Source organism: Dendropsophus ebraccatus, chromosome 7, assembly GCF_027789765.1.
Source record: "Dendropsophus ebraccatus isolate aDenEbr1 chromosome 7, aDenEbr1.pat, whole genome shotgun sequence".
NCBI classification, from domain to species: Eukaryota; Metazoa; Chordata; class Amphibia; order Anura; family Hylidae; genus Dendropsophus; species Dendropsophus ebraccatus.
In genome coordinates, this window is record NC_091460.1 from 92247262 (window position 1) to 92260859 (window position 13598).

The following is a 13598-nucleotide window of genomic DNA, read 5'->3' on the forward strand; positions in this document are numbered from 1 at the left end:
GGCGTCGGCAATCTCCAGCAGCGTCGCTCTGCTGCCCCCTAGCGGTTGATCAGTGAATTCTGATCGCCATTATGGAGTCGGGAAGGAATTTTTCCCCTGTGATGAGGCTACTGTTGTCTGCCTGACGAGGGTTTTTTGCCTTCTTTTGGATCAACACAGGTTAAGTTTGATGGACACCTGTCATTTTCAACCTTATAAACTAATAATTGGCCTAATACCCCCAAATAAATTAGAATTGTCCCTTTTCCCCAGCTAAATAGGTATGGCCGCCATTCCCATTAGAGACTTGCCATGATGCAATTACAAAGCCTCTGTGGGGTAGAAACCCCCCACAAGTGACCCCATTCTGGAAACTACACCCCATAAGGAATCTAACGAGGGGGCAGTGGGGATATGGCCCCCCTGGTGACAGACACATTTGGGCCGTGAAAATGAAAAAAATTTATTTTTTATTTTCATGGCACATGTTCCACTTATGTGCCCGCCACCAGTGGGGTCCATATGCTCACTGTACCCCTTGTTGGATTCCTTATGGGGTGTAGTTTCCAGAATGGGGTCACTTGTGGGGGGTTTCTACTGTCCTGGCAGCACAGGAGCTTTGTAATTGCGACATGGCCTCCATCCTCCATTCCAGCCTCTAAATGGCGCTCTGTCCCTTTAGTGGCTTGCCCTGTGTCCATATGGCACATTATATCCACATGTGGGGTATTTTCCTACTCAGGGGAAATTACCCTACACGTTTTGTGTTCACTTTCTTTTTTAACCCCTTGTGGAAAAGGAAAAAATCAAGGCGAGACCAACATTTAGTGTAAAAAAATGTTTAATTTTTACACTAAATCATTGATCTTGTCTTAATTTTTTAGTTTTCACAAGGGGTTAAAAGATAAAAAAAAAACACTAAATGTGTAGAGTAATTTCCCCTGAGTATGGAAATACCCGACATGTAGACATAAAGCACCATGCGGGTGCAGGGTAAGCCTCCGAAGGGAAGGAGCGCCATTTGGCTTTTTGAGGCTGGATTTGGCTGGAATGGATTTCGAGGGGCCATGTTGCATTTAAAAGGCCCCTGTGTTGCCAAGACAGTTGAACCCCCCCACAAGTGACCCCATTATGGAAACTACACCCCTCAGGAAATGTAACAAGGGGTGTAGTGAGCATATGGACCCCACTGGTGACGGGCACAAATGTGGAACAATATGGCGTGAAAATGAAATATTACATTTTTTACACTATAATGTTGGTTTAGCCTTAAATTTTTCATTTTCACAAGGGGTTAAAAGAGAAAAAAACACACAAAATGTGTAGAGCAATTCCCCCTGAGTCCGTAAATACCCCACATGTGGACATAAAGCGCCATGTGGGCGCAGGGCAAGCCTCCGAAGGGAAGGAGCGCCATTTGGATTTTGAAGGCTGGATTTGGCCAGAATGGATGATGAACGCCATGTCGCATTTACAGAGCCCTCGTGCTGCCAAAACACTGGAAACCCCCAACAAGTGACCCCATTCTGGAAACTACACCCCTCAAGGAATCTAACAAGGGGTGCAGTGAGGATATGGACCCCTTGATGACGGCCACATTTGTGCCGTGAAAGTGAAAAAATGAAATTTTTCCCTTTCACGTCACATTGTTCTATATTTGTGTCTGTCACCAGTGGGGTCCATATGCTCACTGAACCCCTTGTTAGATTCCTTGAGGGGTGTAGTTTCCAGAATGGGGTCACTTGCGGGGGGTTTCCAGTGTTTTGGCAGCATGAGGGCTCTGTAAATGCGACGTGGCCCTTGAAATCAATTCCAGTAAAATCTATTTTGCAAAGGCCAATTGGCGCTCCTTCCCTTTGGAGGCTCGTCCTGCGCCCGCTTGGCACTTTATGTCCACATGTGGAGTATTTCCATACTCGGGAGAAACTGCGCTACATGTTTGGTGTTTTTTTTTCTTTTATCCCCTTGTAAAAATGAATGCTAGAACAACATTTTAGTGTAAAAAATAGAATTTTTCCTTTTTCACGCCACATTGTTCTGAAAATCTGCGAAGCACCTGTGGGGTCCAAATGCTCACCGCACCCCTTGTTACATTCCTTGAGGGGTGCAGTTTTCTAAATGGTGTCCCTTTAGGGGTGTTTTTTAGGTTTTGGCACCCCAGAGCCTCTGCCAACCTGAAGTGGTACGGTCAAAAATGACCAAATATAACGGAGGCGTTGAAATTCACTAGGCGCTCCCCTATATCTGAGGCTTGTGGTTGCGTCAAATAGCGCAATAGGGCCACATAAGGGATATTTCTATAAACTGCAGAAACGGGGCAATCAATATTGGGGTGCATTTCTCTGCTAATAGGTTTATCATTATGAAAGATATTGGATTACAATAAAATCTCTGCACAGAAAATAAAAATTTTCAAATTTCTTACACACTTCGCTTTTATTTCTGTGACTCCCCTAAAGGGTTAAAAAACTTTCTGGATGTGCTTTTGCAGAGTTTGGGGGGTGCAGTTTCTGAAATGGGGTGCTTTGTGGGGCTTTCTAACATACAGGCCCCTCAAATACACTTTGAACCTAAACAGGTCCCTAAAAATATCTGATTTTGAAATTTTACAGAAAATTTGGAAAATTGCTGCTAATGTTTTAAGCTTCCTATTGTCTAAAAAAAATGAAATATAGTTTAATAAATGCTGCCAACATAAAGTAGACATGTTGCTAATGCTATTTAATATATAATTTATGTGGCATAACCATTTTCTGTATAAGCAGAAAGGTTTCAAAGTTTGAAAAATGCATTTTTTCACAATTTTTTCATGTTATTTTGGTGTTTTTCATAAAGATTCGTTATGAGTATCGACTCCATTTTACCAGAAATGTAAAGTACAATATGTCATGAGAAAACAATCTCAGAATCGTCCGGATAGGTAAAAGCATCCCGAAGTTATTAATGAATAAAGTGACACTGGTCATATTCATAAAATTTGTCTCTGTCCTTAAGGCCATTTCAGGCTCTGTCCTTAAGGGGTTAAGGACGGGGCCCATTTTCGTTTTTGCGTTTTCGTTTTTTCCTCCTTGTCTTTATAAGGCCATAGCACTTGCATTTTTCCACCTAGAAACCCACATGAGCCCTTATTTTTTGCGTCACTAATTGTACTTTGCAATGACAGGCTGAATTTTAGCATTTGGTACACTACGAAACCAGAAAAAAATTCAATGTGTGGTGAAATTGAAAAAAAAAAACGCATTTCTTTTATTTGGGGGAACTGTGTTTTTATGCCATTTGCCCTGGGGTAAAACTGACTTGTTATGCATGTTTCTCAAGTCATTACGATTAAAACGATATATAACATGTATAACTTATATTGTATCTGATGGCTTGTAAAAAATTCAAACCATTGTTAACAAATATACGTTCCTTAAAATCGCTCCATTCCCAGGCTTATAACGCTTTTATAAACGCCGTTTACCGTGCGAGATCAGGAATGTGATTAATTAATAGTTCGGGCGATTACGCACGCGGCGATACTAAACATGTTGATTTATTTATTTGTTCACTTTTATTTAAAACCTGGGAAAAGGGAGGTGATTCAGACTTTTATTAGGGGAGGGGGCTTTTTACTATAAACAACACTTTTTTTTTTTTTTTTTATTTACACATATACTAGAAGCCCCTCTAGGGGACTTCTAGTATATATACTTTTAACTCTCATTGAGATCTTTGCTGTATAGATATACAGCAAAGATCAATGAGATAGGCACTCGGTTTGTTTTCGGCTGCTGCAGCCGGAAACAAACGAGTGCCGAGCTGGGGACGGCGCCATCTTGGATGAGTCCCCGGCCGGCATCAGACAGGGAGATCGCTCCTCCGGGACAACGTCCCGGAGGAGCGATCTCCCCCACTAGACCCCAGGGAAAGGTTGCCTCCGGTAATCGGAGGCAGCTGTCATCTTTGACAGCTGCCTCCGATTAGCTAATTAGCGGGCACGGCGATCAGAGGTTAAAGAGTCACTGTCGTATTTTTTATTTGTAAAAAAATTGTAATTGGGTTTATTAGCCAAATATGCCATTATCTGCATTTAAAAAGCCTTTTCCCAGGTCCCCCCCTCCCTCCTCTTTTCCATGCACTGCAAAAAATCAGGAAATTGTGACTTGTTACATCAGACACAACCCTGTCTGGGCTAGGGAGAGGGGAGAAGGGAGGAGGAAGGAGGGAGTTAGCCACAGCAGAAAGCAGATAACAGAGGATTACAGGCATGGAGCTGGGTGACAGCTGTAATCAGTGCTCAGAGAGGTCAGTGGTGACTGTCACAGGAGATAGAGGGTGAAGTATTTGTAGATTAACTCTTTGTTGTCCTGTTTTGGTCTTTTATTGAGCTCTCTCCATAGGAGAACAATGAAGACAGGGGGGAGAGCTTCAAACTGCTTTTTCATGATAAAATTGCATTTTTCAGCTAATAAACCCAATTACAAAGTTTCTTAAAATCGTCTGGACTATTGATTTCTGAAAAAAAAAAAAATCACGACAGTGACACTTTAATAGTTTGAACCAGCTTAGTCCTGTTCAACTTGATCTTGCATTTTGCCTTGCATTCAGTGTTTCTTGGTTCTGATCTTTTGCATGTTTCTCTACTCCTGATTCCTTTACTACATTGCTAGTCTGGTATTGACCTTGGTCCGTTTGACTATTGTATTGCATGTCCTGTCTTTTGACTGTTTTCTGTATTTTTTTATGTTTGTGTTTGTCCTGTTTTTGCACTTTTTTCAGAGCAGGGACTGTCACCAAGTTGTGGACGGTTCTTTAGGACCTGCTCTTCAAGTAGGCAGGGACAGTGTGGGGGATAGTAGCTTTAGGGCCCACCTGTCTCTTTGTTCCTCTGGGCCCTGACACATGTCTTGTTTCTACTGTGGGCTCCGCGCGGTGATGTCATTTCACTATGAGCCGCATGTAGGAGAAGACCTGCAATGTTCTGACACAGACTGCAGGAGAAGTAAGAGGATCTAGCCAGCGCTAGAGCAGAAGAAAGTTGAGTGGAATGTGTTTTTTTTTGTACAGACTAGGGGTATCCCTGGGAGTTACGTACAATGGAAGAGACATCATTGGGATTTAACTATACAATACCATGGGCATCATGGAGGGTTAACTACACTACCAGGGGGCCTCACTGAGGGTTAAAGGGAATGTGTCATCAGAAAATGACTTCTTGCTTAAAGCATAACTGTCATTTCAGGGTCATTTTGAAAACAATAAATATCAATAGTACAAGCGATTTTAAGAAAATCTGTAATAGGTTTTATTTACCAAAAGAGTTTCCTTCTGTACTTAAAAAGCTGTTTTTCCAGCCCCCCCCCCCCCCCACTCACATCAGAAGAAGCAGGATTTCTCTGTCCATTATGTGGCTATGGAGAGGGGAGGGGCTGAGAGGAGTGAGTGAGCACGGAGGAGAGAAATATCAGTCCTGCACAGCACAACACCCTGCAATCTTCTCTCAGCAAGTTCCTAGATAAGCACTGACCTTTCTGACCCCCGAATCCAGCGTTTTCGGTGCCCAGACAGTCTACAAAAAGCTGACCTTCATGTCTACTCTTCCTGCTCCCTCATCTCCCTCCCCCCTTCATAGGGATATAATGGAGACAGCAGAACCCTCTTCACTGGCTTTTCTGTAATGAAGACAGATCGGCCTGATAATGCACAGATAAGAAGTGAGGGGGGGAGGCTGTGAAATTGTTTTTTGAGTACAGAAAGAGGCTTTTTTGCCTAAAAAAACCTATTATAGAGTTTCTTAAAATGGCTTATACTACAGATTTCTGCAATAAAAAAAATATGACAGTGATGCACAGCACGCTGACAGGACAGTGAACCGTAACTAGTTACAGCCCAGATGACTAGTTCACAGCTCCCTCCCTGCCTCGTGCGTGGGATTAAAAAGTATTTTACCATACATGAAGACTACGGTGCCTGTAACCCCCAACACCTTTGGAGACCTGGCTGTGAGGTGTGTGCACCCATTCTGGGAGCCCAATCAACACAAATGTAATGATGCATTCACTTTAATTACAGTACTAGCCTTATCAAAGGGGTTACCTACAATACTAGTTGCATCACTGGGGGGTAAGCTACAATACTAGGGGCATCATTGTGGGTTAACTACAATACTAGTGCCATCATTGGGGGTCAACTAGAATACTAGGGGCATCATAGGCAGATAACTACAATACTTGGGGCATCATGGGGGTTAAAAACAATACTAGAGGGAATCTTTAGGGGTTAACTGCAATACTAGGTGACATCATTGGGGTTAACTACAATACTAGGGGCATCATGGCGGGTAAAATACAATACTAGGGGCATCATTGGGGGTAAGCTACAATACTAGGGGCATCATTGGGGGTAAGCTACAATACTAAGGGCATCATTGGGGGCTAACTACAATACTAGTGCCATCATTGGGAGTCAATTACAATACTATGGGCATCATTGGGAGATAACTACAATACTTGGGGCATCATGGGGGTTAACTACAATACTAGGGGAATCTTTAGGGGTTAACTACAATACTAGGGGGAATCTTTAGGGGTTAAATGCAATACTAGATGACATCATTGGGGTTAACTACAATACTAGGGGCATCATGGCGGGTAAAATACAATACTAGGGGCATCATTGGGGGTAAGCTACAATACTAAGGGCATCATTGGGGGCTAACTACAATAATAGTGCCATCATTGGGAGTCAAGTACAATACTAGGGGTATTATTGGGAGATAACTACAATACTTGGGGCATCATGGGGGGTTAACTACAATACTAGGGGGAATCGTAGGGGTTAGGGGGTGGAGGGGTTTTTAAACTAGGGATGTGAAGGGAGGACAATGTAGTGTGTAATATAGTGGTGGATAGGTTAGAGAGGGGACAGAACAATGAGGAGGGAGGAGAAGGGTCCTGTGAGGGGAGGATAAGACCAGTGCATAGGGAGATCCATATGTTGCAGATGAGCAGTGGGGATGATTGTAGCCACAGCACAGTAATAAATCCTATTTCTTATAATGAAGCGGTTAAACTCGATGGTAATATAAAGTGTATGGTTACTAATGCCAGAAGTCTAGCCAGCAAGATGGGGGAGCTAGAGGCCTTGGTTCTGGAGGAGTCTATTGATGTGGTTGGTGTGACTGAGACATGGCTGGACTCCTCACATGACTGGGCTGTCAATATTCAGGGATTTACGTTGTTCAGAAGGGACCGGGTGGGCAGAAGGGGAGGAGGAGTATGTCTGTATGTCAGAAATGATATTAAAGTGAGTGTAAAATATGCAATAGTGGGAGATGACTGTGATGATGTGGAAGCATTATGGGTAGAACTACAGAAGGAGGTAAAGAGTGAAAAAATTATTCTTGGTGTAATCTATAGACCCCCCAACATTACTGAGGAGGTAGATGGCCAGTTGAATAGACAAATAGAGCGGGCTGCCCGGGAGGGAACAGTAGTGATAATGGGGGACCTCAACTACCCAGATATAGATTGGGGTCACGGTTCAGCTAAAACCACAAAGGGGAGGGAATTTCTTAACCTCCTGCAGGATAATTTTCTGGGCCAGTTTGTGGAGGAGCCCACTAGAAGTGATGCCTTGTTGGATCTGGTTATTTCTAACAACGCTGAGCTGGTTGGGGATGTCACTGTCCATGAACACCTGGGTAATAGTGACCACAATATAGTGACTTTTAGCTTAAAGTGTAGAAAAGAAAAACATGTTGGGAGGGCAAAAACTCTTAATTTTAAAAGGGCCAATTTTCCTGGGTTAAGGGCAGAACTTCAGGGCATAGACTGGGAGCGGCTGCTGTCACATACGGATACAGCTAATAAATGGGAAATCTTCAAATCCACATTAAATAACTGTACTGCCAAATATATTCCTATGGGTAACAAATATAAACGGTTAAAATCCAATCCCACATGGCTTACAACCGAGGTTAGAAGGGCTATAAATGAGAAAAAAGGGGCATTCAAAAAATATAAATCTGAGGGGTCAGCTGTAGCATTTAAACATTACAAAGAAGTCAACAAAACCTGTAAAAATGTAATAAAAGCAGCAAAAATTAACAATGAAAGGCAGGTAGCTATAGATAGCAAAAGAAACCCCCAAAAATTCTTCAAATATATTAATGCAAAAAAACCAAGGTCAGAGCATGTAGGACCCCTAAATAATGGTGAAGGGGAATTAATAACTGGGGATCAGGAGAAAGCTGAGTTACTTAATGGGTTCTTCAGTTCTGTATATACAAAAGAGGATGGAGCTGTGGTGGGTGGGGCCAGTACTGAGGTGGGTGGGGCCAGTGCTGCTAACACATGTAATGTACTGAACTGGTTTACTATAGATATGGTCCAAGATAAATTAAACAAACTCAATGTAACCAAAGCTCCAGGGCCTGATGGATTGCACCCCAGAGTTCTTAGGGAACTCAGTTCTGTAATTTCTCTACCCTTGTATGAAATATTCCGTGATTCTTTGCTTACTGGTATTGTGCCGAGGGACTGGCGTAAGGCAAATGTAATGCCGATCTTCAAAAAGGGCTCTCGAACTTCCTCAGGTAACTATAGACCCGTAAGCTTAATGTCCATTGTGGGGAAACTATTTGAGGGGCTTATAAGGGACTACATACAGGAATATGTAGTGGCTAATAGTATTATAAGTGATAACCAGCATGGTTTTACTAAGGACAGAAGCTGTCAAACCAACCTAATATGTTTCTATGAAGAGGTAAGTAGAAGCCTGGATGGCGGCGCGGCTGTGGATATCGTGTACCTGGATTTTGCAAAAGCGTTTGACACAGTTCCTCATGGACGTCTGATGGGTAAGTTAAAGTCTATCGGTTTGGAAAATTTAATGTGTAACTGGATTGAAAACTGGCTTAATAATCGTACCCAGAGAGTGGTGGTCAATGATTCCTACTCCGAATGGTCCCCGGTAATAAGTGGTGTACCCCAAGGGTCAGTACTGGGCCCTCTTCTGTTTAACTTGTTTATTAATGATATTGAGAATGGAATTAACAGCAATGTTTCTATCTTTGCAGATGACACCAAGCTTTGTAGTACAGTACAGTCTATGGAGGATGTGCAGATGTTACAGGATGACTTAGACACACTGAGTGTTTGGGCGTCCACTTGGCAAATGAGGTTCAATGTGGATAAATGTAAAGTTATGCACCTGGGTACTAATAACCCGCATGCATCATATGTCCTGGGGGGAGTTACTCTGGGAGAGTCACTGATAGAGAAGGATCTGGGTATACTTGTAGATAATAGACTACAGAACAGCACACAATGTCAGTCAGCTGCTTCTAAGGCCAGCAGGATATTGTCATGCATTAAAACAGGCATGGACTCACGGGACAGGGATATAATATTACCGCTTTATAAAGCTTTGGTGCGGCCTCATCTGGAGTATGCTGTGCAGTTTTGGAACCCGATTCATAAAAAGGATGTTCTAGAGCTGGAGAGGGTACAAAGACGGGCAACTAAACTAATAAGGGGAATGGAACATCTTAGTTATGAGGAGAGATTAGGGGAGTTACATTTGTTTAGTCTGGAGAAGAGACGTTTAAGGGGAGATATGATTAACTTATTTAAATATATAAATGGCCCCTACAAGAAATATGGGGAAAAGATGTTCCAGGTAAAACCCCCTCAAAGGACAAGGGGGCACTGCCTCCGCCTAGAGAAAAAAAGGTTCAATCTCCGGAGGCGACAAGCCTTCTTTACCATGAGAACTGTGAATCTGTGGAACAGTCTACCACAGGATCTGGTCACAGCAAAAACATTAGAGGGCTTCAAAACAGGGCTAGACAAGTTCTTAGGCCAAAATAATATAAATGCATATGTATAGAACCTATCACCCCTCCCCCTTCCCTGTATCCATCCCCTCCTTGGTTGAACTTGATGGACATGTGTCTTTTTTCAACCGTATTAACTATGTAACTGCAATACTAGATAACATCATTGTGGTTAACTACAATACTAGGGGCATCATGGCGGGTAAAATACAATACTAGGGGCATCACTGGGGGTTATCTACAATACTAGCGGAATCATTGGGGTCAACTACAATATTAGGGGCATCACTGGAGGATAACTACATAAATAGGGGGGATCTTGGGGTTTAACTACAGTACTAGAGGCACTGGTGGGCACAATGCTTTGCCTTGCCCCCTTTGCTTCCAACCACCGCTGTGCTACCGTGTATAACATTGAGTGCAGTGGTGTGTAGCGTATGGCCCTCAACTGATTTTATAAATGTCCAAATGGCCAACCACAGTAAAAGGTTCCCCTTCTCTGCTTTAGATGATACTTGCAATGAAAGGAAGACCTGGAATTTATTGCAGCAGAGTAAACAAAGATCAGAGGAAGACTTGGGTGTTTTTAAAACATATGTTTATTTACATTTTGTTAAATTATTTTGCTTTATAAGCATAAAGAAAGCAGGAGAACATTGATATGGGCGTGGTAGGGCATCTGAAAAGTAAGGCCCCATTCACACGTCAGTGTCAGTTTTTACTGTCAGGAAATCCTGATCAGGAGGCCTCAAATGTCATCAGGAAAGTATCAGGATTTCCTGACAGTAATCAGTTTTTTCTTTCAGGAAACCATCAAGAAACCATCAGGAAAAGCCTTCAGGATTTCCTGATGAGAAGAAAAAAACGGTCATGGTCTCGGAGGCGGTCGTCGCTGAGGCCCTAGGCGCTGCTTCGGTCCGGGGATGGGGCTGGCAAGGAGTCTGATGCGGTAAGCCCCCAGGGGATTTGGGAGCTATGGCGGCGGCGAGGTTGAGGTACGGGGGGCGATCGGGGCAGGTCCGGGTGCCGCTCGCAGTGCAGTGCAGTGCAGAGTGCTGGCTGCGGGCGGCCTGCTGGTGGTGAGTTCCTGGGGGGAGGGTTGAGAGCAGGCGGCTGGCAGGGCACAGTACAGTGGTCCGAGAAGGGGTGTGGGCTTGGGGGATCGGGTGGCAGGCTGTCCTGAGGTCCGGGTGCCTCAGCGGCTGGGTGGCTCTTAATCATCCGGAATCACTGGCACTTTCCTGATGTACATCAGGAAAGTGCCCGCGATTCTGGCGCTCCCATAGACTATTCCGGCGCTCCCATAAACTATTCCGGCGCTCCCATAGATCATTTTTCCGGAACAGACACCCTTCCGGAAAAATCCAGAAGGGTGTCCGTGACTAATTAAAGTCTATGGGTAGGGAAATCCATCCGGATTTCCTGATAGGAAATCCGGATGGTTTTTCCTGACGTGTGAAGGGGGCCTAAGGCAGTTGTTTTTTTTTTGTTACTTCTGTTATACATAGTGCCATGTGTTAAATATTCTTGCCAATTATTATTATTATTATTATTATTACTAACCTGTGTTCCAGAAGAATACCTTCCAGGGGTTTGAGAATTTGATGTCTTGGTTGAGCCAACTGAGTTTTCCAAACTTTTCCCACTACAGCAATGACTTCGTAAACATTTGCCATATTCTTTACGTACCTATAAATAGTATAAACACATTTTTTTAATTCAACTTTTGAACATTACATGGTTTTTGAAACAATGCTTGCAAGGTAATTTGTGAAATCTTTGTAGGGTGCATATACATAGGTCTGAAATGCAGCAGATTTTGTTACGGATTTGTCACTGCAAATGTTGGTGCAGACAATATAAATATAGGGGGAAAAAATCAATATGGGAATGAATAAGTAAGTGTAAAATGTGTTTTATGAAAAGAAAATGATTCCCAATTCATTAATAAAAATGTTACAATGAGGAAAATCAGGAATCTTTTTATTTAAAACGCTTTCACTGGTGCACCAAACATTTTGTCACACTTGCGTCACATTTTACCACGTGTGTGCACAGTAAAATATAAATACTCTGCAGGTTAAAAAAAAAAGCTGTGAAGAAAGCAGACTTGTCAGGCTTTGTCTGGGGCATACAAAAAGAAAAAATGTTTCCACATCAAGTAAAATTAGTTAAACATGCCTTAAAAACGCTGCTCACAGCACATACATTTCTCTGGGCCCAGAAATACCTAACAATTTCCACAATTAATTTTCGGTGCCACAAGGGGCAATCCCTGCTTTTGACTGGGTTGGGCCTCAGCATCGCAATGACGCTGATCCTGGCTTGGCACTCCATTGCTCTGAGCTCCAGCAGCCCATAGTAATGGAGCAATGATCTCGTTGATCAATGCAGTATATATTTATGATGTGATCAGTATATATCTATGAGTGATCAGTATTGTTAACCTAGAATTCCCCTAGGGGGTCTTCAAAGTGCAAATGTTTTTTTTCATTAATACAAAAATCCCATTCCATAATAAAAGTTGAAATCACCCCCTTTTCCCCATTTTAAAATAAATAAATAAACATATTTGGTATCGCTGCGTGTGTAATTTCCCAAACTATTAAATTATGGCATTCCTGATCCTGCACGGTAAATAGCATAAATGCAAAAAAAAAATGGCAAAACACAAACTTGCACATTTTTAGTCACATCAAATCCAGAAAAATTGTAATAAAAAAGTGATTAAAAAGTTTCATATTTGCTAGCAAGGTACCAATATAAAGTACAGATCATGGCACAAAAAATGACACCTCACACAGCCCCATAGAACAAAAAATTACAGCGTTCTAAGGATGGTAATAAGCTATTTTAAGAACATTTAGTTTTTCAAAAATAAAATGAATATAAGTTACATATCGTAATCACACTGATTTAAGGAACATAGATAACATGCCAGTTTTACCATAGGGCGAACAGTTAAAAAAAAAAAAAAATGAAATGAAATAATCGTTTGGGTTTTTTTCCAATTTCACTGCACAAATAATTTTTTCCTGCTTTCACAGCATATTTTATGGAAAAATTACATTTGTCATTGCAAAGTAAAATGGGTGTCACAAATGTAAGGGCTCATATGAGTCTGTAGGTGAAAAATGCAAGCGATATAGCCTTTTAAACACGAGGAGGAAAAAACAAAAGCGCAAAAAAATTGGCCTGTCAGTGGTGGTTGGTAACATAAATTGGAGGGAAACGAACAGCGAATCAGGAAGAGGAGTCTGATAAAAATATTAAAAATAACAAGTCCTGCAGGTACAACTATACTAAAACATTTTATTTAAGTATTGTATTGCCCCCCAAAATTTATACAAATCACCAATATACACTTATTATGGGAAATGCTTATAAAGTGTTTTTTTTTTTTCCTGCACTTCCTACTGCATCAAGGCTTCACTTCCTGGATAAAATGGTGATGTCACGACCCGACTCCCAGAGCTGTGCAGGTTGTGGCTGCAAGAGAGGATTATGGCAGGGGGACTCTGAGGGACACAGGGCACTGGAGGGACACTGAGCATCCATCTGCCATCATCCTCTCCAGCAACCAAGGCCTGCAAAGCCCTGGAAGTGAAGCCCCTAATAAGTGTATATTGGTAATTTGTATAACTTTTGGAGAGCAGTACAATACCTTAATGAAGATTTTTGGCGGACTTCTCCTTTAAAATAAAAAATTACAACCTTCTTATAATCCATTTATGCAATAGCAAGTGGGCCTGTCCAGCCAGCCCTGGGTTTCATAGTACCAACCCGAGGCAAAAACCAA

The 13598-nt window shown here is 42.2% G+C and overlaps 1 protein-coding gene across 2 annotated transcripts in view; it reads right to left on the reverse strand.

Moving 5' to 3' along the window:
• The window catches only part of ADGRL3 (adhesion G protein-coupled receptor L3), a 643814-nt gene that overhangs the window by 29706 nt on the left and 600510 nt on the right, over nt 1-13598 (reverse strand). For both annotated transcript variants that reach the window (XM_069977905.1, XM_069977904.1), the window contains exon 21: nt 11363-11488. In XM_069977905.1, coding sequence (XP_069834006.1) covers nt 11363-11488 — 126 coding nt within the window. The remainder of the gene's footprint in view (nt 1-11362; nt 11489-13598) is intronic.